Source organism: Pundamilia nyererei, unplaced genomic scaffold (assembly GCF_000239375.1).
Source record: "Pundamilia nyererei isolate P.nyererei 1_Seehausen unplaced genomic scaffold, PunNye1.0 scaffold00208, whole genome shotgun sequence".
In the NCBI taxonomy this organism is placed as follows: domain Eukaryota; kingdom Metazoa; phylum Chordata; class Actinopteri; order Cichliformes; family Cichlidae; genus Pundamilia; species Pundamilia nyererei.
In genome coordinates, this window is record NW_005187609.1 from 188449 (window position 1) to 211112 (window position 22664).

General features: G+C 38.1%; 1 protein-coding gene across 1 annotated transcript in view; it reads right to left on the reverse strand.

The window, feature by feature from the left end:
* Positions 1-4309: 4309 nt before the first annotated feature.
* LOC102205484 (aminopeptidase N-like) overlaps positions 4310-22664 on the reverse strand; it is a 30805-nt gene continuing 12450 nt past the window's right edge. The window contains exons 2-21 of the mRNA XM_005747933.1: positions 21159-21459; positions 19502-19644; positions 19150-19286; positions 17618-17744; positions 16210-16364; positions 15682-15795; positions 15446-15589; positions 15297-15362; positions 13745-13810; positions 13350-13522; positions 13089-13165; positions 11826-11959; positions 11680-11735; positions 10245-10392; positions 10064-10155; positions 9603-9710; positions 7437-7604; positions 7208-7348; positions 6262-6343; positions 4310-4468 (exon numbers count right to left, since the gene is read on the reverse strand). Of these exons, the coding sequence (XP_005747990.1) occupies positions 4310-4468; positions 6262-6343; positions 7208-7348; positions 7437-7604; positions 9603-9710; positions 10064-10155; positions 10245-10392; positions 11680-11735; positions 11826-11959; positions 13089-13165; positions 13350-13522; positions 13745-13810; positions 15297-15362; positions 15446-15589; positions 15682-15795; positions 16210-16364; positions 17618-17744; positions 19150-19286; positions 19502-19644; positions 21159-21459 (2591 nt within the window). The remainder of the gene's footprint in view (positions 4469-6261; positions 6344-7207; positions 7349-7436; positions 7605-9602; positions 9711-10063; positions 10156-10244; positions 10393-11679; positions 11736-11825; positions 11960-13088; positions 13166-13349; positions 13523-13744; positions 13811-15296; positions 15363-15445; positions 15590-15681; positions 15796-16209; positions 16365-17617; positions 17745-19149; positions 19287-19501; positions 19645-21158; positions 21460-22664) is intronic.

A 22664-nucleotide genomic window follows, 5' to 3' on the forward strand; every position in this document is an offset into this window, starting at 1 on the left:
AAACAGGACCCTGGCATAAGTTCCTGGGCGGTCAAGGTGTTGCAGGATGTAATGCAGCCCCATGTTCACTGCATCATCCACCGACCTGTTTGCCCGGTAGGCAAACTGCAGAGGGTCCAGCTGGTGGCCTGTAATGTCTTTCAGATGGGCTAACACCAGTCGTTCGAAGGATTTCATGACCACAGACGTGTCATATCAGTATTATGACCAGTGACTATATAAAAGTAGATTTTCGTCAATGATGTTGATTGTTGCAGTTAATAAACTTTTTAACATAATTCTTGATCATTGTTATTTATTTATTTCTTTTTTGCCTTGAAAACAGTAGCTCACATTAAGCTCACAGCAAGTTGAGTGGCTGAGTGAAAAAACTTAATGCTTAATACTGGTGGCAGCCAGTGCTATCCCTCAGCCCCCTAGTAGATGCACTTGTGGCATAAATTTGAAAATCTTAAATAAGTCTTAAATGAGTTGCTGTTTTCAATAGGCAAACCAATATAAACTGTCTAAACAAGAAAGGCCACTTTGTTTGAGCTAACTAATCATTTGTAGATTATAAAAAAATTATTTGCTTTTAGTTTGATTAAACTTAAAATGTCTGTTTATTTCCAGAAACGTCTAACTTGAAAAATTCTTGCCCATAATGAAACCAATCCTTATTTCTTCATATTTTGTTAGTAATATAGAAAATGAGCACAGTAATGTGTAAACATGAATACGGTGTAACTAGGCGGCACCAGAGTTACTACGGGAGAGGCTCAGAGTACAGCAGGAGTCTCCACCACATCACTTGCGAACAGGGCCTTTTTCAGTAGCTTGCCAAAGGGATCAATAACAAAAGTGGTCAAGAAAATAACAAATATAATTTGTAGATTGGTGAAACTGGCCAAGCTTTCCATCCAATTAAAATTAAATATACCCCCCTACCCCTCTTGAGATAAAACAATTATTTGTCAACTAGCTGTCAATCAAAAGTTTGTGCCGTCAGCAATTGAAGCGGTTAGACGCCGTATGGAGGTGCCAGGCTATTAGCAACAATGATAGCAGCAGAGTTTGGTTATGCTAGTAAGAGGGAAAAAAATATGTTCTTGAGGAGTGGGAAACAACTTGTTTTTTTTTCCACAAATGTGTGCGTATGTGTGACCTGTGGCACGAACCTTGGTGTCTCTAAAGAATGCAACACGGAGCAGCATTTCACCAAAGTTCACAGCAACCTTTCCCAGGACTTTGTAGTGGGAAGCAACCTCTGCAAAAAAAAGGTAAAAGAATTGAAAACTATCCTCCAAAAACAACCATCTAAACAGACAAAGAACGCTAGCGCATCAACCGAGGCATCATTTAAAGTGGTGCACATCCTCACCAAGCACAAAAAACCCTTCATCAATGTCGAGATCATTAAAGAGGCAATGGCAGAATCATTGAGAAAATAAGACTGAGATTCTTTCTGCTATCGCTAATGTTCAGCTTGGCTTGAACACAGTCAGCAGATGCAGAGAGAAAGCTAGATTTGGACCTGCACAGGTGCTCCTGGTATTTACTTCAGTCTGATGAGTCTGTGGACTACAGTAATATGGCACAGCTAGCTGTGCACACATGGTGATGACTTTTCTACAAAGGAGGAATTTTTGACGTTGCTACCACTGAAAACCAAGGAAGTTGGCATTTACAATGCAATGAAGCGGTACTTGTTGGGGGGGGAAAAATCCATTGAAAAACTGGTTTCTATAACAACTGATGGAGTAGCAGAGGTGACAGGACCTCACTCCAGATTTATTGCACATGGCAAAGTGCACCCAAACTTTGCTAAATGTTCGAACTATCACTGCATCATTCATCAGCAGGCATGACGTCACATAAAATGTGACGTCATGCCCGGATGGCCCGGATTGCAGCCGTTCGAAGACCAGATATAACGTTTCAGAACACTCCAGCTCGTATGTTAGTCTGCTCCAAGCATTTCCACTAAGGTAAGTCTTCTGTTGTAGTTATTACGTAATTTATCATAACATAATTGTTGATGTAGGTTACAAATAAGTATTATATTGACTTGAATAGAGATCAATGACTGTTTTCCACAGTCATTGATAGAGATTGACAGACCACGTGAATTTCGCGCGTTGCATTGTGGGTACTAGAGGCAACAAAATCAAAGCACTGCATCAAGCGCTAGTATTTCCAGCTTTGGTAATCATTAATTCTGCGGTTTTAATCCCTACTTGCATTTTATTTGCCCCCAAAACAGTTATGTACAAAACGACGGAGAACCGTACGAAGACAGACTTGACGAAAAGGCAAAAAAAGAGGACAAAGAAAAAAATCAAAGGAGTAAAAGGGTGAGACCCATTTGTGCAAAAGTCACATGGAAGTCCGGTGTTGAGCAGACATAAGCTTTTTTTTTTTCTTAATGAGTGAGATCGAGGCTTTCATGACAATGAGAGGAGAGGATAACATACTACTAAGAGATGCTGAGTGGGTGATCTGGCCAAAAATCCGGATCAAGAAATTAAAAAGCTGAACCAGCAGTTGCAAGGTAGACACAAAAAAGTGTGTGAAATGATCGGTGCTGTGAAGGCATTCACAGCAGGTGCAGCAGCCACTATTTTGTGGTCCATCCCTTGAGGAACTACTCTCTTGTTTATACTCCTCCTGTTTTGCCTGTGTTGTTTTGCCACAGTTACTTCTTGCCCGCGTGTCTTGCTACTTTACCTGCATCATTTGTTTATTTCTACTAGCTTGTTTAGTGATTTGCTCCAAAGGCCACAGAAGGTGCCAAATGGGAATTCCTTTATGTTGTGTTTGAGCTAGGATTACCTGTTATAACAACAGTCACTGGCACAGCCGACAGTTCACCAGTTGAGTGTGTATATGTGGGTGACCGTGGCTCAGGGGGTTGGGAATCGCATCTGTAACCGGAAGTTTGCCGGTTCAATCCCTGGGCTCTCTGTCCTGGTCGTTATGTCCCTGGGCAGGACACTTTACCCTACTTGCCTACTGGTGTTGGCCAGAGGGGCCGATGGCGTGATATGGCAGCCTTGCTTCTGTCAGTCTGCCCCAGGGCAGCTGTGGCTACAACCGTAGCTGCCTCCACCAGTGTGTGAATGTGAGAGTGAATGAATAGTGGCATTGTAAAGCGCTTTGGGTGCCTTGAAAAGCGCTATATAAATCCAATCCATTATTATTATATGACTATTTGGCTTGTGTATTTTAGCGTGTGTGTGTGTGTGTGTGTGTAAGACATTTTAACACTGTATGCCTGGAGTGGATTTTAGTAGTTTTTCTTGTATGAGTCTGATGTCAATTCTGCCATGGTCTGCCATTCTGGACTATGGTCAATGAGCCACAGGTGTCCTCCTTACAAACCCAGTGTGTTCCCCGGAGGCTTCCATTAGGGGGTGCACTATCACAGCTTCCCAGTCTTTTTATTTTTATTGCCCACTGCCAGTTTCTGTCTCATCATTTCATTCTCCGTCTCTTTTGTTCTCTCCATGTGTTTGAGGCGCTGTATTTACCTTTTCCAGTGGTAGTCATCCTTGGTGCCTGTCAGTAGTGGGAAGTAAAAAGTACTTTACTACTGTACTTGAGTAGAATTTTCAGGTATTTGTACTTTGTTTTACTATTTATTTTTCTGACAACTTTTACATTACTCCACTACCTACATTTTTACACAAATGTAAAAATGTACAGCAGGCAAAGAGGGAGCTGCAGGGAGGGTTTAGTGGTGTGCTGTCAGGGAGGCAGACCAAAACGGCTGATCTCCATCGTATAATCATAGGATGAAGAGACCACACAAGAGAGCTGTGTGGTGTGTTGAGCTGGAAGAAGCAGCTGGAAAGCTGTGTGAACTAAAAGTGAAAAGCATTTGTAAATAGCTATTCATGTGCATTGGGTACATTGATTACAATATTTTTACCTAACAACATATAGACATTAAAAAATTTTAAAATTTGGAGACATCAATAAATGACAGCAGCTGATCTGTTTTTCTTCCTCACACAAGACGACTGACTGCATTACCGAAATTATTATACCTACCACTAGAGGGAGCCAGAGCATCAAGTCAAATCAAGGGGCTTTAATGTCATTTTAACGATATACAGTACACAGTGAAATGAGACAGAGTTCCTCCAAGACCATGGAGAAACATATAACAGAAAATACACACAGGACTACATAAAGTGCAAGTGTGCAAAAATCAATGCAACACCAGAGAGAACGATACAGACACAACAACACACAAAAATTTCAGGTCGATCGATCGAACCTCTGTTTTCATTTTTAAATGAGTGATGAAAAAGTAAAAACAGCTTCTTCATTGGGCATTAGCTTCAGTTGTGAACCAGTCCAGAACATTCTTCTTGTTCTCTTCAACCCATTTAATGTTAGCGATGGTTCTCTCAATGGATTGATCCAGTGCTAAGGTCCCAGAGCCAAAACCAACATCGGAATTGTCAGCCTTGAACTGCTTCAGCTGATGCAACAGACACAATGTAAATCAGGGGAGTAGTTTTAAAGAAATACATATACTGAACATACATGGCTTTGTTCATATCACTCATCTCTTTTGTTATATTACAATTATGTTTTTTTCAACATTTTATTATTGAGACATGTTGTTTGTCATTCATAAAATGCTACAAACACTCAAACCTTTTGTTATTGTTATTGGATGAATGTTCCTCTTGCACACAGTCACTGCAACTTTTGACCAAATATTTCAAAACTGACCAAATATTGCAGCTTGGTTATGGCACAAGACTGCACTGCTTGCATGTTGATGTTAAAGTTGTCATAGTCCTGAGTCTCAGGCCAAGTATTTTTGAGTTTTGTTCTGGACTTCTAATTCTCTCTTTGGACATTTGAGATAAATCATATTCAGGGTTTTGTGTACTGATTTCCTATTACTTGTTTATCTGTTTTTATTCATATTTCTTGGTTTCTTGTTTGATTATGTTAGTTCCTTTTGGTGCCCTGTCTGTCACCTCTGTGTCCTGTCCTCAGTGTCCATCCATCCAATCATTCGTTTCCGCTTATCGTTTTATATTGTTTGTTTTATCTTTTATGACTTGTTATCTTACGTGCAGTACTTTGTGATTCTGTATAAAGAGGTGCTATATAAATAAAATTTTATTTATTTATTTTTGTTTTCAAGGTTGCGGGGGGAGCTGGAGCCTATCCCAGTTATCTTAGGGCGAGAGGCAGGGTACACCCTGAACAGGTTGCCAGTCTGTCGCAGGGCTAACACACAGACAGAGACAACCAATTGCAGTCCCATTCACTCACCCATTCACACCTATGGGCAATTTAGTGTTTCCAATTAACCTGTCCCCACTAACTCAGTGTCTCCTGTGGTAATCACAGTGGTTGTCTCCATGTTTGTATCCCTTTGTGTCTCCCCAGTCACTCATGTCTCTGTGTAGCTCCGGTCTCTTTGTCAAGTTCATGCGTCTTAGTCTGGGTCTCAGTGTGTGTTACTTCCTGTTTTATTTTCTTAGACCTCTCTCTTGTGTGTATCATGTTCAGTTTTGGATCCCTTGTCTTGTTAGTTCTATTCTTCACAGCTGTGCTCCCTGGTGTGTCCACTCTGCCCTAATGTCCTCCTGTGTATATATTCTCTGTATCTGTGTCCTTTGTTGTGTCAACCTCTGTCAGTCTGTTTCTATGAGTCAGTCCAGACTGATTGAAGATTACCAATAGTTAGGGCTTAACATAACTGATTTCAGTCAATATTTAAATAAATCCAAATAGGATATGATGAGAGGTATATGTTAATGCTGTTTATGTTAAAAGTGTTTTCAGAAGATGGGAAAGTGATTGTGCTTATGAATACTGGAGCAAGGGGAGGCCACTGTGCTTTGATGCTATGGAGGGCCATGAGAACCAAACCACTGTCTTTAGGTTTCAAATCAAATCAAATCACTTTTATTGTCACATCACATGTGCAGGTACAGTACATGTGAATGAAATTCTTGTGTGCGAGCTTCACAAGCAACAGAGGTGTGCAAATACTGGTAATGAGAACACTATCACACAGCAGTAAAATGCCTGTCCCGTCAAACTTATTAGTTCAAGTCAGTTCAGATTAAATTAACATCTTGTAAAGTCGGGAAGGCTTGAAATCAATACTTGAAATTTGAGATTTTGAGACCAGAGGATGACTTGAGATTTGATAACGCTTAAAGTATCTACATTTAAAAGTAGTATAACAAAATGAACAAAAGGGAAACCACATTGTGGTAAAGTCATTTCAAAGAAATATCTAACCTGCTGAAGCTCAAATTCAGTGGAGAAACGTTTGGTGACGCCGTTTACGAGGTTGGAGAATGAGAATGAGCCACCACCATACCTGTGAGAGGGAAGCACAGTTGAAGGCAAACATCAGTTAGCAGAAATTAAAGTCCAAGTCACTTAAGAACGGTCTTCTCTTTCATTGAGAACGTGATTATCATCTGTGAAATTACTGAATTTCTACATGCTTTCATAAATTACATATAATTCATTACAAATGTATATATACTGTATATTTAATGAGTATACAATAGTTTATATTTTTTAAATACTCTGATCATTTAAGAGTGCAGTTCTATCCAAACTGTAACATATACAAGCCATTTATGAGAAAAAAAAGAAGAGAAGAAAGAAAAGAAATTTAAGAAAACCGTACTAATGATTTTGCGGGATGAAATCTATTTATCTGAAATGATTTATAATAATCTTGCTTAGAGTAATGGCTCTTATGAAGCCCTACAAACTGAAGTATGAGACATGTTACTCCTCTTTTGCTTATGAGAGAAATACATTATTTGCTTTCCCTTTGGCATTTTAAGCAACTTTAATAAAATATCTGGTGATGTTTCTCCTAATGTCTCCTAGTCAGTTCAGGCTCTGCTTTAAATCCAAAACTTGGAATCACATGGAAAACAAAACCATCATCAGTCCCACACCAGCATAACACTGTGCACTAACCACAGTGCATCCACAACTGATGGTTGCATCAGTTATGGGTCCAATCATGTAAAGATTATGTTATGATTATGCTGTAAGTGTTCTTTGGTTCATATAGATATGACACATAACACTTCATATATGTGTTGCAACCTTTTTTAAATTGTCACTTTGAAGATAAACTGTAATTCTTTTTTCATATTAAAAACTATCCTTCCTAAAATGAAACTCGGGTGCCTTTTTAGAGTTATCATGTTGTACTCACTGACTGAAGATGTATGACCATCGAGCCCTGACAAAGTCCCATGCCAGAGACTGACCAACCACATTACTGGCAATGTCGACAATGGTGGCGGTGGCATCCTGCTTTCGGATCATGTCTGGATCTAGAGTGTATTCCAGATACCTGAACAGTCACAGAGTAAATATGTGTGCTAGATAGTAACTTTAAGTTACATAGTGTGGCATATTTATTAATAAAGCAATGAATGTACCTGTTGAGCAGCCAAGGTTGTTTGGTGCAGGACAGAGCATAGCGAAGTTTATCAGATTCAATAGCAGTACTGCCATTCTTAAACTGTGACCAAGCAAAATCCCATTCTTTCTTGCCACCTGCTGCAATAGCATTGCAGTACACAGTGGAGCGCAGGTTAGGGTGGATCCTAGAAAAAGAGCATATTGTTAGACTTCAGTACACCATAGATTATACAGAGTATTACTTTAAACTATAGGGGAATAATTATTTGATCCCCCTGCCAAATTTATAAGGTTGCTTAATTACAAGGAAAGGAAATGAACTGTCTGAAATTTTTATAGTTTCATTTTAAGTGATGTTATTGGCTGCTGCTTCAGAACTTGAAACTTCAACTCCCTCCCAAGATTTTCTTTAGGATTAAAGTGTGGACACTTCCAAAGTCACTACATGACCTTATTCATGTGCTTCTACGTATGCTCCTTCAGATTATTAACAAGCTCATCCCTGGCTCTATTGGATTAATGTCAGGCAAACATGAGGCCTAATCATGGGTATCGATTCCTTGATCCTCCTGATACTGCTTGCATACGTACTCGGGCATTGTTGTCCACCAGGAGGAACCCAGGACTCACTGCACCACTGTAGACTCTGACAGCTAGACCAAGGATTTCATCCCAGTATACTCAAATGACATGTATGACTCTATGTTGTACGAGTGTACATCTCATAATCCTGTCTTTATGTTTTTAATATGTGCTCAAGGTGAATGTTCATAGAGGGGATCTCTGCAGAGACCTCAGACTGGGTCTGCTGGGACCAGCTGGCCCGCTTGTCTATGCTTTTCTCTGCTCTCTCTCCAAAGATCGTGGTAGCTCTTATACCACCAGCTCCACAAACTGTGCCTGCTCTCCAGGGGCCCAGGTTGCAGCCACTGTGCACCAATGGCTCCAGTAATTCACTCCACAGGAGATTTCCCACTAGAGCAGTCTCGTGAAAAAACTCTACACCCAGCCTTTGACCAAGTGATAAAAAGTGATCTTCATATGGTGCACCCTAATGCAGCGCTTATCTATCTGCATTTTGTATTGATTAAAGATTAAAGATGGGCTGACGCTCACACAAAAGAGGAACACACCCAGTTGTTGGTGCCAAAAAGCCACCAAGAAATTATTTTCCCGGTGGCTCATCATAACCCCATGGCAGAGCATATGGGATATGATAAAACTGGAGTGAATCATGGCCTGATATTATTGGCCTGGATGTGGATGTGTTCAAATGGTGTGCATCCTACCTGGAGTGTTAGCTGCTATTTCAAAAGTGCCCTTGTGCCCACTAGTGCCTACCTTAAAGGAGGTGCCATTTGAGTGCATTGGGATGGATCTCATCAGTTTACCAACTGACACTTTGTTCATGTCTCACACACTAAAAGAACTGTACCAATTACTGCTATTACATCTATTCAGACCAGGTTCTACCACCGTCAGACTGAAAGGCTGGCAGAGTGGCTGAATAAGACTTCTATTCATGAGGATGAACCCAGTTGAGATCACTGGTTAGACCCTATTTTGTTTGTAGTGGGAGATTTTCTCCCTTTAACGAACTGTTTGTCAGGAACTTGTGTGGGTGCGTTTGACCTTATTAAAGAAAACTGTGAGCAAGGTCCAAGCCGAGCTAAAAATGAAATTCATTATGTTCTAGACCTGAGAGCAAAGCTATACACATTGGGGAGTAACACAAGAGCTCCAGGCCCAGGAACATCATTAGTCCCTGTACAACAGAGGGGCAAAACTCATCTCGAGGTAAAGTGCTTGTATTGCTCCTTTCTTTTAGCTCAAGGTTACTTGCCAAGTGCCAAGGACCCTTTGTGGTCAAACATGGGGTGGCTGACACTGACTATGAAAAGGGAGGAGCCACACTGGTATATCACCTCAATCTCCTAAAAGTATGGCGAGAAGCTGGAACTGTTTCTCTGATGAGCCTGGTTAGGGAAAGAGATGAGTTAAGGTGCCAAATTCAACCATTCCCACCTTCCTCCATTATGATGACTATCTCACAAAGGTCTAGAGAGCAGATGTTGCTTGCATTGCAACAGCAGCTCTACTTGAGGAACTGCCAGTATTCTGGAATCACCTCCATATATATATATATATATATATATGGCCCCAAAATTGACATGGACACACACCTGTTGGTGTCAGTATCCATCCACTCTTGAAACCATGTCATGACCAGGTTTTGGCATTCCTCCAACCCTGTCCTGCAAGCCAGGCTAATTGCATTCACCTGATTATACCTGCAGGATAGACAAATAGAAAACAGAAGTATTGACAAGAACTTTTAGGGAAAAACTGGGGAGAGCAAAGAATAATGAATACAGATATTTCGGAGTTCAACATCATATAAGCTGAGTAGCAGAGTTTCTAAGTTCCAGCTATCACGTGTGCTGAACTGAATTTGTAGAATTACACATTTTAAATAATTCATTTAAAAACTGTATCCTGGGTCCAGAAAAGAACAACTTCTACAATTACATCACAACATAAATTATGTTTTATTGAAAAAGTCTAACCTATCTATCTGATTTATGAATGCAGTTTAGACTGGTGGCAGCTTTATGTTGAAAACTTAAAATGTGTTTTCACTCACTGGTCCATGTGTCCATCAGGAACTTTGCTCCAGTTGTCTGTCATTTGCTTGTAGTATTCAAACAGAGGGGAGACTTTTTTCACGAGATAATCCTGAAACAACAAAGACAGAACTCAGATAATGTGACAACTTATTTGTGTATTGTTTCTTTTGTATGTATATGTCGTTGGAAGAAGTTCACCTGCATGGGGCCATAGACTTCGCTGCGGTCAAACATGAGGTAGAAAAAGTCCAGGTTGTTAAGGGCTGCCTTCCATGGAATGTAATCTCTCTCATTATTCAGGTATTTGGTGGTATTAAGCGCCTGCACTGTAGAAATGATCTTGGCTCTAAGAGGTAGAATATAGTAAAAATTTATCAGATACTTCATGTTCATGTTTTCCATTGTCATAATTTTAAGATATTACCACAAGTACTATTAATTAATATCTGATAGGTAAGTATTTAAGCCCACAGCCTACCAACATATTTAAAATACATGGACAACTGGCTGGGATCCCTGGGGACCCCAAGAGAATTCGTAATATCAGAATAAGAATAATAGTAAGGCTTAATTCTTCTCATAGTATCGCTGTTACCACTTTAATGTCACCATATGAAAAATAGATTACAATTATTATTATAGTTATAAAATGTGCACAAGTTTTATTGTTTAATCAACTTGCAGATTTCATCCAAAGTACAATTACATAACAGCCTGACTCTGGTATTCAATTCAGTAATTTCAAGAAAATATTATTTTTTAATATTGTAGATAATTAAGCCATACTGAGGTCATATTGATCCCGGTATAAAAAAGCTGAAATAAATAAAATGGTAAATGGACTGGTTCTTATAAAGTGGTTTCTTACTCTACCTCAGCACTCAAAGCACTTTATACAACTTAACTCATTCATAAAAGCACTTTTTCTATGCCTTTTCTATGTAAGTGCTTTCTATCTAATATTCACATACTCGAATGAATGCAGTGGAGAACAACTTGGGGTTAGTACCTTGCCCAGGAATATTTGGCATGCAAACTGGCAAGGGATCAAACCACCAACCCAACTAGATGACCTGCTCTACTTTATTTAGAGCCTGTTGATGGCTAACAGCAGAAATGGCTGTAGTGATAGATGTAGCTATTCCAAATGATAGCAACATCAGGAAAAAAGAACACGAGAAGCTCAAGAAATAGCAAGGGCTGAGAGAATGTGGAAGGCAAAAGCAACAGTGGTCTCCATGGTGATGGACTGAGGGAAGTGTCCCTCACATATATCAAACACTCCCTTTAGAAAAGACAATTATTCATGTCTTCTCCATTTGCGGGTAATGGCTCTCCCAGTGATTCACTGGAGTCCCAAAGCCTTAGAAACGGTTTTGTAACTCTTTCCAGAGTAAATGACATCTGACATCTGTCTAATTGATATATCATTTAAACATGTCTGTTAATAATTAGGCTAGTGAAATTGAACTTATAATAATAATGTATTTAATCAAAGTATCGCAGTTTATTCACGTTTTAATGATCATGAAGTGACAAAGCTGGAACAGAAGTAAATAGTTTTTCACAGCAGTGTACATCTCGTAATTATAACAGTTATCGTGTACATGTGAGACAACACTTGCAAACTTACCTGGCCAGATTGAAGGCATCATCCAATATCTGAGCTCTGTTGATCAGTGGAATGAGCTTAAAGAAACATCAGGAAACATCAAGAAACACCTTTACAATCACTGATAATCACTGATAATGACTGTGTATTGGGCTCCTCTGTCTTACCTGATGATTACTCTGCAGAACATCTAAGAGTTTGGCCCAGTTGTCATCATCATAGTTGACCCTGTAGTAACCAACCATGTTGACATTGGCTAGCACCCACTGATCTTGTGTTGCTTTCATAGCTTCAGATGTTTCTAGAAAGCGAAGAAATAGAACTCAAAGTTGGTGCACAAGAAGAAAATAAATGTAAGCTTTTCTTAAAAAGTTGCCTTAGTTTATTGAGGGTTGCAGGTACTCATGATCCACAGTTCTCTTAAGATCCTGCAAGAGCTAATGGTGGCAAAAGGACAGCTATTCTGCACTTAAGTAGAAGTACAGATACCAGTGTTAAAAATACTCCAGTAAAAGTTGAAGTAGTGATTCAACTACTTTACTCAAGTAAAAGTAAAAAAAGTACAGGCTTTGAAATTTGCTCAACATAAGAAAGTAAAAATCAGCTTTTTGGAGGATGGTTCTACCCGCTATTTTTGTGAATAGCTAAGCTAAGTCTTGTGCTATAATAATGTAATAATCAAATAATATTAGACAACGGAAATACAAACTTTAGTCTAATTTTTAATTCTAATAGTCCTCAGGTTGAATCAGTACAAAAAGAAGGAAAATAAAAAACATCTTGATTTTGTTAGGCCTACATTATAGAGTGTGACTACCTTAAAATGAAGGGAGTAATAGTAAAAAGAAAAACAAACTACTTAATTAAAGTACAGAGTGGTGCTGTGCTTTTGACAATTGTCCAGTTATATAGCTCAGTTTTGGCCAAGTTTCAGCTGTTGTCAGTGTGCTGGGTCTTTTGACCCAGCAGTTTGAGCTTGAATTGTGTTTTTTGTGACCTTTGTGTATTTGAAATGACGTTCAAGTTTTAACTCTCTAAACTGTCAACAGACTGCAACTGTTTTATTTATGAACACAAAATCACCATCATGTTGTTTGCTCTATCTCAGGGACATTAAGGTACTATAGAGAGACCACAAGAATTTAAAGGTAATATAGTTTTAAAAATACAAAATTTTGAGTCAATGTAAATATTTACATGTAAAAAAGAAACAGAACCAATTATTCAGTGGTTTCTGCTAACGGAGAATCAACTCCAACAAGCAAATTGTTAGAAGTTGAACATAAATCAGTGAAAACACAAAGATGAAAAAATACTTAGAAAATGCTTGTGTGATAATTGAAAGATTGTGATTAAAAGATTGGTGGACTGCAGAGGACCACCACATTTTGAAAATGATGTGCAGTCTTAGCTGGGAATGGATTATCTACCTGATTTGGATGTTAGCCACAGTGGATTCTGCATATTTCCAGTCATCATCCATTTGATTGGAATGATCCATTGATAACTACGGCAGAACATTTGAAACATTATTTCTGCAGTTTCTTTTTCTTTATTTTGCTTTTCATTAACTAAAAACCGCCTGTTACCATTTTGCCATTTAAAAATAATAAAAATTGAAGAACTGCATAAAGAATATGGTCTTCACTTGATATATTAGGAGGAAAAGATAAAAAAGGCAATGCAAATACTTGAAGGGGGATGGAGTTGTGACTACAGCTTCTGGATCCAGAAGGAAGTGCTGCTGGGAAACACTTCCAGTCCCAGTGTTAATGGTAACCACAGGAAAGCCCATCTGCAGCACCCAGGTGTTCATTATGTTATCGAGAGTATCAGGAAGCTTTAACTTGCTAGAATCAGCAGCCTGTGAAGGTCCCAAAAAATCCAAAAAGATAAAGTAAATATGGTTTGTGTGTGTGTGTGTGTGTGTGTGTGTGTGTGTGTGTGTGTGTGTGTGTGTGTGTGTGTGTGTGTGTATGAATATATATATACAGCTGATCCTTTCTGATGTTTCGAAAGCACTATAAAAAAAAAGAGATCTTAAACTAAATATTCAAATAAAAAGAGCAGAGAGATGATAACATGCCTTTTGCAGATGATACCAAAGGTCTGTGTAGACTGCATTCCCAAAGCTAAATGCACTCAGATAGGACTGCAGAAAAAAACAGTAAACAGAGATATGTCAGACACACTGCTTTGGATAAATGAGGGATTACTGTGTTAGCAAAAGTTTCCAAAAAATTGTACAAGTGTTCAACATTTCGCTACAATGTCCTCCAAGTTCTTTCATTGAAAGGGATATCCTTTTCACAGATGACAGGATATGATTTCTTAGTTTATTTATATTTCTCACTCATCATTGGACAAATTGTAATTTGTAATTTGAGAAAGATAACTGGTGTATGAATGGGTTGTTTAAGAATATATAAAAGCATTTCAATAAGGAGAGATTGCTTGGAAAAATTAAACATGATTTACTGAGATATAAACATTCATGTATTTGGTGATTAGACTCTGAAGACCCATCATGGCAGAATGGAAACCCAGCGATGATAAGATTTAGGACAGGGCCCCCCAGAGTTGACACGCTGGAGGTGGTGAAGATGAAGACTGATGCTTGGATTGGACTATTACTGAAGTGTCCATAAGTTGCCCCTCCATATTAGACTGGCCCAAATTCTTGAAAATTTCAAATCACTTTTAAATACACACCTTTTTTTCCAAGGCATTTTAGGAGTAGTACCAGAGTCGGCTTGTAGTCAGATTTAGTCAGTTTTTGGTCGCTTTTAATCTTCTTTACTTTACTGATTCATTTCTATCATTTTTTTTCATTTATTTGTTTATTTATTTTATTGTTATTTAATTTTTTTTGTGTGTTTAATGTAAGATTTTAAACTTTTTTCACTGTTTTTTACTGGAAAGCATTTTGGTCAACCATGTTGTTTATAAAGTGCTCTATAAATAAAGTTGGATTGGAAAGTTGGAGTGTCTGTGAGGTGGAGATGGGGAGTAGGTGGGCTGAACAGATACAACTCCACATGTGGCTGCACAAAACAAAACCTTTATAGAGGTTTGGCAGACATGTGACCGCTTACCACATACCATTAAGTTGTTACCCATTTTGGACACACAGTATTCCTAAATCATACTCAAAAACCTACTAAACCTCATGTAGATAAGATAAATTATGGAAACTATGGTTAAAGAAACAAGTGTATATACTCTCTCAGAGGAAGTAAAAAGCTTTCATCACTAGTATCTTGCTTGTTATGTGCAGAAACTGGACAAGGGACTTTCACTATTTCAGTGAACGTTTAAATAATTATTTGAGCGAGAAGTTTTGTGCTTTTGCAACAATCGTGGTAACCAGCATGACTGAGCTGGTGATCACCTTCTGCATACAGCGGTCTTCTGCAAGATGTTTAACTGTTGATATGGTGTTTATTTACTCCTTCTTGTTGATCTATGAACACTGACCTTAACTGAGGCAGTGCAGTTCTTTTAGTCTTCTTCTGGTACATTTTTAAAACAATGTAGATATTGTCCTGTTGTTACAGCAAAAACCTCTGCAAGGATGACTGGCTGGTGGACTCACCTTCATAGTAGCACACTGTGTTCTGTTATATTGTGGTCCTTACCCTCAGTCCCAGCTGGAAGACATCTTCAGTCAGGAAATCAGACAACATCCTGAGGACAGATGCTCCCTGATGAGGAAAAAACACACTGTTAGGTTTTTTTGTTTTTTGCTTTTTGTTTTCATGGTTTTGAGAGTCTATGCATGCTTTACCTTGCTGTATGAAATAGCATCAAACAGCTCACTAATCTGTGCTGGCGTCTGGATATCTTCTTCTTTAGATGACAGAGGGTGGGAAGAAGCCAGAGCATCAATAGCAAACACCCTATGAATGTCACCAAGCACGATGAGGTCTGTCTATTATGAAACAAATGAGACTGTATACTTAACAACTTTGTCGAGCACCAATACTTACATTCAAAACAATTTGGTGTTAATGAAATTCTTACCACATTCCACTCAGGTTCAGCATTATTTGCTCCCAAGTACTCAACATAGGATGCAAAGCCTTCATTCAGCCACAAGTCATTCCACCATCTGAGTGTCACCAGATTACCAAACCACTAGAGGGACAGTTCAGAAAAAAAATGTGAGAATTGACTCATGCATTTAAACTAGTTTACAAAGAAGTGAATAGAATTTGTTTTTTGAAGTTTTTTATTCACTTAAGTCTCATCTTGAAGTTATTTTCTGGGACTTCAACCCTTTTCTATGACATATGAATGGGTGTGAATGGGTGAATCAGCCAAGCTGTATGTGCTCAGGTAGAGTAGAAAAGTATGTAAAAAGTAAAACTATATATCCAGAATATCAACTATATAATATATATCCAGTTACCAGTTACTTGGAACTATATCTGAAATTGCTTTCGGGGGCCCTGAGAGTTGACATGAATGTTTTCCAAAGCACTTAAAACTTAATTACTGCCTATATCTCAAGAATCCTCTTAAACTTTATTTCCAGGACTTGAAACTCACCATGTGAGCCAGTTCATGAGCAATGATCGTAGCGATCCTTTCCTTGTTGGAGTTGGAGGAGAAAGCTTCATCGTACAGTAGAGCTGTCTCCCGGTATGTGATCAGACCCCAGTTTTCCATGGCCCCTGCATTAAAGTCTGGGATTGCTATCTGATCTGTGTTAGGACAGAGATTATGTTAATGTGGCTGATTAGTTGCTTGAAGTGAAAGAGGTTACCAGTTTAAAACAGCAGAAGTGCTTAAAACCTTGACCCAGTCACAGTGCAACAGTGTCAATTTAATCCACTATGGGTAAAAAAAAAATCATTGCTTAACATCCTACTTAATTAAAAGTACCTATAGTAACGTAAATAAAAGTTTCAAAGGTGTCATAAATATCAGTTTATATATGCATAATAAAATGTCAAATAAAATAAGTGCGAGTACATCAAATCTTGGCCTGCAACATAGGACAGGCTAAGATTATATAACAATGAAGAATCACATTTTACCTGTTAATAATTGATAATGAAGATGACCTTCTCATAACAGGTCATAAAAAGTCACAACTGAAAGATGTGCGTATGATAAGAACATAATGGAGCTGACTGGATGCTGCAGCCAAGGTCTTGGGCAATAAAACTATATATTTTACAGTTTTGCCATAAACATACACATGATGCCAATAAACATGAGACCAAAAACTGATCTGAGATCTAAGATTAGATCAGTACACTGAGTAGACACATGTCCCCACTTTACATGTGAGCAGAGACTTAGGTGCATTTATTAATGAACAAAATGAACTTCAATCAGGACACCATAAAGATAAGGCATTTTTATGGTGTGTTTTTTTGTACACTAACAGAAACTGTGATGCTGCTGAAGTCTATCATATCAACTGGTAAAGGAAAAAGTATAGCATTTTTTGTACACTGTTTTTTAATTGCTTTGTCATTTTGTGGTAGTTTTTTGAAGAAATATAATCTCTTCCAAATGTTGTCCCATTTGCATAAAAACAGCAAACAAAAAATAAAATCTTGATGTTATTTTGTATCTTTTTAATGAAATTTTGCATTTTGCTTATGGTCATTTAATGTCACTATAGGATAGGTTTTCTTGCCCTCACAGTCTTTGATTTGAGTTTAGTCACTTATGACAAGCAAGAAATATAAAGTCACTTCATGACAAGGCCTCAGATCAGGTATTCACTTAGTACTTGATATGTTAGTATTGTTACTTATTAAATATAGACTTTTATCAAATTAAATGTACATAATAGATTTAAGATTAAGATTTCATAGACTTGAGAAATCCATGCTGGTGCATCAGGACAGCTGTGCTGACTCATGATAAAGTGAAGCTAAAAAGTGTGCAGTAGTAAACGTGCAGGCATGTAGATGTCTAGCTAATTGTGTGGTGGTCTTACCAGACTTGGGTAGAGGGTACGTGGCATTGTAATACTGCTCAAAGAATTTAAGGATTGGTCCAGTTTTGTTAAGGGCATACTGTCCTTGACCAGCTGCAATGGCGGACCTCCGGGCGAAAATGCGGATCTAAACCCAGATTACACAAAATAAAATAAAATTGAAAAACACTTTACACCACTTTGCAAAATAACATTATTCTATACACTTGTATTTCAAATAGTTTAAATCTATAGAAAGAGTACAGGGTACAGTCTAGGCACCATGATCTTAAAACTACAGTCAATCATCTCCAAAAGTTGATTCTGTTCATCTGGACGTAATGTTTTCAGTGGGAGAAATGTTTCGTGACTCATCCAAGTGACTTCTTCACTTGCTGACTGCAGGTTTCATCTTATAAACAGTACATCTGCATCATGACTGAAACCAGCCCACTGAAGGAACAAAGGGCTGGGAGGTCAGTTCCTTCATCATCATGAGCATGCATCAAGACGTACCGTCAATATTTTTTTTTGCAGTTATAAGAAAAAAATAATAATGTTGAACTGAAAAATATGCATTATTAGTCTGACTTATGTCTTATGTGTTCACTTATGTGAACTTAGAATGAGTCCATTAAAAATATACAGGTGTGGGCACTGGTTTGTGGAAGCCACCAGGTTGCCCCGCCACTCAGGAATACAGCCCTCAAGATGGACATCGCTGTTCTGTCTAATTGTATTTTATGTATGCGGGTAGAGACCAACCTGACACTGGCCCGGTGGCGCCAATGTCAGGCAGCCTCGCCTCTGTCAGTGCGCCCCAGGGTGGCTGTGGCTACAATGTAGCTTGCCATCACCAGTGTGTGAATGTGTGAATAACTGAATGTGTAAAGCGCTTTGGGGTCCTTAGGGACTAGTAAAGCGCTATACAAAAACAGGCCATTTACCATTTTACCATTTATTAGTTGATGATTTCCATCTCAGTCTTTTATTTCTGAGCATGTCTTTGTTTGTTGGGATTCTGTATCAGGTCCTGATTGTTTTGTGTCCCAGCCAGCTAATACTGCCAGGAAAAAGTCTGATTTTAGTGAGCTGACTCCCAAGACTCCTAAGACTGTGTGTTTCAAGACTGTTTATTCTGGGACTGTTTGTTGTTCGGCTGAACAGGGCTCCCTTGAGACAGAAACTCTGCCCGGATCATGGCCAGAGACCAAGTTTAAGGTCTTAGTTGACCCCCAGAGGTTCTCATTCCTGCCTTGCTCCGGGCTCAGCCGAGCCTGCCCAGCCTCTGGGGCCTCCTGGGGGCCAGATGTTAAATTGACTTGATGCTATTTACTTGATTAAATTGTTCCTTTAAATTTTCTGTATCTTCAGTTGGATGAGCACAAGAAACTTTTACTAATTCGTTTTCTGTTTTACTAATAACATATTTGCTCTACTTGATCGGAAGAAAAGGCAACTGTGAAAATTACTGAAATCCACGTGTGAAAGTTTCTTGGAAATCAAACCACTTTGATTAAAGAATGTCAAAATTACTATGGGACAACAATTACCTCAACGCCATCAATGCTGTTAACAATACTGTCGTAGTCACTGACAATGAATGCCAGCAAGTAAGTCGACATTTTCTCCGTTCGCTCAAAAACTGTCTTAAGCAGATCCTGGCCATCATGGTTGATTTCAGTTGTTTCTGAAAATAATTAAAATAAAATAAAATAAAGAGGTAACATTTTTATTTGATTGCTTTCCACTTCTTACCATTTTACTGACTAGACACAAAGTGTTTTTATACTTTATTGTTCTTGTCATATTTTATTGTTTAACTATGTGTTACATCCTCAATATTTAACTATGTAGTGACATCAATTTTTAAAACAAAAATATCTGCTCTGTTCTCAAACTAACCTATGTCCTTGCCATTGGACAGGGCTGTAGTTCCACGGTCGTGGATCAGCGTAATGAAGAAGTAAGCTTTCATAGCTGGCTCATCAAAGCAAGGGAAAGATTTCCTAGCATCTGTAGGCTGCATCTGGGTGGTAGCCATGACCCTGACAAGAAGAAGATAAATTAGCCTTGTGTGTAAAGAAGGTGCTACACAATTTAAACAAAATGGTTGGATGAAGGTTCTCCAAAATCCAGAAGATGTAATAGCTATATGCCCAAAACCTAGTTGGCCTATATAAGCAAAATAACAACAACAACATAAAAACTAGTAATTTCAACCAAAGTCCTCAACTTTTCTTATCTTGTAAGCAGTACTTGACATTGGTCAAGTTCGCGTCAAGTTACTTGAAAAAAGTAATCAGTAACTAATTACTAATTACTCCCCCCCAAAGTAATCCCATTACTTTACTAATTACTTATTTTCAAAAGTAATTAATTGCTTAGTTACTTAGTTACTTTTTAAAAACACGATTTACAACCCCTGAATAGGTAATAAAGCGATAGATCTTCAGCCCAATTCTACTTTTTCTGCATAATCCATCATACAAAATGTAATCAAATGGAAAAGTATCTTTTTAAAACTTGTTTTATCAGTTTTAATCTTTTAACTTTATGCATCAAGCAAAAGTTTAATTATATGCAACATTCACTGACTGGAAGAAATTAGTTTAACATTTAAAGCTATTTTCTGCACATTCCAGCACATAAAATAAAATATTTTTTGTGTTTACACTCACTCTTTCAAATAGATGCAAGTGAAACACAGCAGAAAATAAATAAAGTCAAAGACTCAAAGACTCTATTTTCACCTGTAAAGCAGGTGTGGGGTAGGCGGAGGTTCACCCTGGTGCAGGTGTGCCGCGGTCAGTTGAAGAATCCGCGAGTTTCTCTGTGAGTTTCCCATTACCTCGTAGCGCACTCGGTGCTTGCTCGGAAGTTTAGGAGTTTTTTTCGCTGTAAAAAGAAGTTTTCTTCCCACGCACGATGGACGCTAATGTTTTTGTCACTTTTTATGGAATCAAACTCAAAGTAAGGTCAGTGCTCCCACGCTTTAAATGCTGCATGCTCATATTCTCTCCCGCACTCGATATATGATCCATTGTTGATCTGCACACAGCTGTTGTCATGAACGTCGCACTTACGTCACTGTCTTGAGACATTCTCGCAAAAAAAAATCATGGTTTTAGTAACGCAGTAACGCAGCGTTCCTACGGGAAAGTAACGGTAATCTAATTTTTGCAATAGTAATCCCTTACTTTACTCGTTACTTGAAAAAAGTAATTGGATTACAGTAACTGCCCATCTCTGCTTGTAAGACAGTAAAATTCTTATTTTCAGACACTTTGTCAAACAAAAGATATAAAAGTATGTACTGTGGGAATTTTCCGCTAATTTATGATAGTATTCATCAATTCATTATTGAAATAATTGTCAAACTGTAACCGTTGATTTTAACAACTATTTTGTAGTTATTCTTCTAGATGTGGTTGAAGTTTGGACAGAGATTAACTAAATGATTCAAACAAAAATGTAATTATTAAAGACATACTCTTTTTTGCTATTTTCATTGTTACCTATGTTGATATGTTCCAGGTTTGTTGACACTATATACACTTACCTTTTCTCTCCATCCTCCATGTATTCGCTCCTGTAGAAGCCTCCAAGGTCATCAGCTAGTTCTCCAATGAATTCAGTGTAGAGGCGATACTTGTGTCCCTTTTTCAGTGTACCATCCAGCTCCAGGACCAGGTACTGTGTGACACCTTGGAGCCAGGAGGACTTGATTGCGGGGGCTTCAACACTACTCACTGACATGAGTCTTGCCAACTGGTTCTCAAACTTGGTGTAATTCAATTTATTAGAATGGATAAGAATCAGGTCAGTGTCCTCCACACATTCAAAGTCCACAACGGAACTGCCTGAAACACCAAGAAATAATGTGCAGTTTAATCAGTTGTTTAAACGTAGAAACCTTCACATTATTTGGAGTCACATTAGGATATGTGACCGGTTTATCCAATCCATGATTTTGTTGCCAAAAAATATAAACTCAGTTGCATCAGGTAATGCTATTAGCAATCCCTAGCTAATACACTTTAGTCCAACTTTAAAAACACCATAACTCTCGTGCCACTATAGAATATTTAAACAGCACACTGAAAAAAAAAACAATTGGCTGCACACCTAAAAAGGACTTTAAGTTTCAGATGCTTTATTTATTTTTCTTCATTCTCTGTTGTTTACTATTGTTACATTTAATTTTCTCACTTGTGTGATCAGATCTAAACTTTTATAAGAGATGAGAACTGTTTTTCAGTAACAGTTTTTAATATCATAGGTGTGATAGTTATAAGGTCAAACTCAAGCTTTTAATGTGTTTTTAACTTTTGCAAATACACATGTAAGAGTAATTTAAAAAATAGCAGCACTGAGTTGGTGTCATATAAATTCAAACTAATTTAGATTTTAATACTTTTTAAAAGTTTTTTTTTAACTTCAAACTGTATTTGTCTTTTGTGTTTCTAAAGGACAGCATAATGTAAGACAAATAGTTTTGTGGCTTAAAAACTATCCATTCGCTTCTGCTTATCCTATTCAGAGTTGGGGGGCTGTCTTAGGAAAAGAAGCAGGGTACGCCCTGGACAGGTCACCAGTCTGTCGCAGGATACAAACAACCATTCGCACTCATATTCACTCCCGCATTCATACCTACAGGCAGTGTTGGGAAGGTTACTTTTACAATGTATTCCACTACATATTACAGATTACATGCCCCAAAATATATTTTGTAACGTATTCCGTTACGTTACTCAATGACAGTAACGTATTCTGAATACTTTGGATTACTTAATATATTATCATGCTTTTTACAACAACGTGAATGTACTATTGCTGTGTGATTTATTACTGTTACTAAAGGTTACTCGCCATACCAATACCAACTAGATTTTTAAATCTTAGCGTAGAATGAGTAACAGTAGGTGGACATTAGGTAAGGCTGCACTTTTTGTAGCGATCTCGTAGAAAACTATTCCGCGCGTATATAAAACAGGTCCGCATAGGGTTGCCAACCGTCCCTTAAAATACGGAATCGTCCCGTATTTCGAAACAAAAGTACACGTCC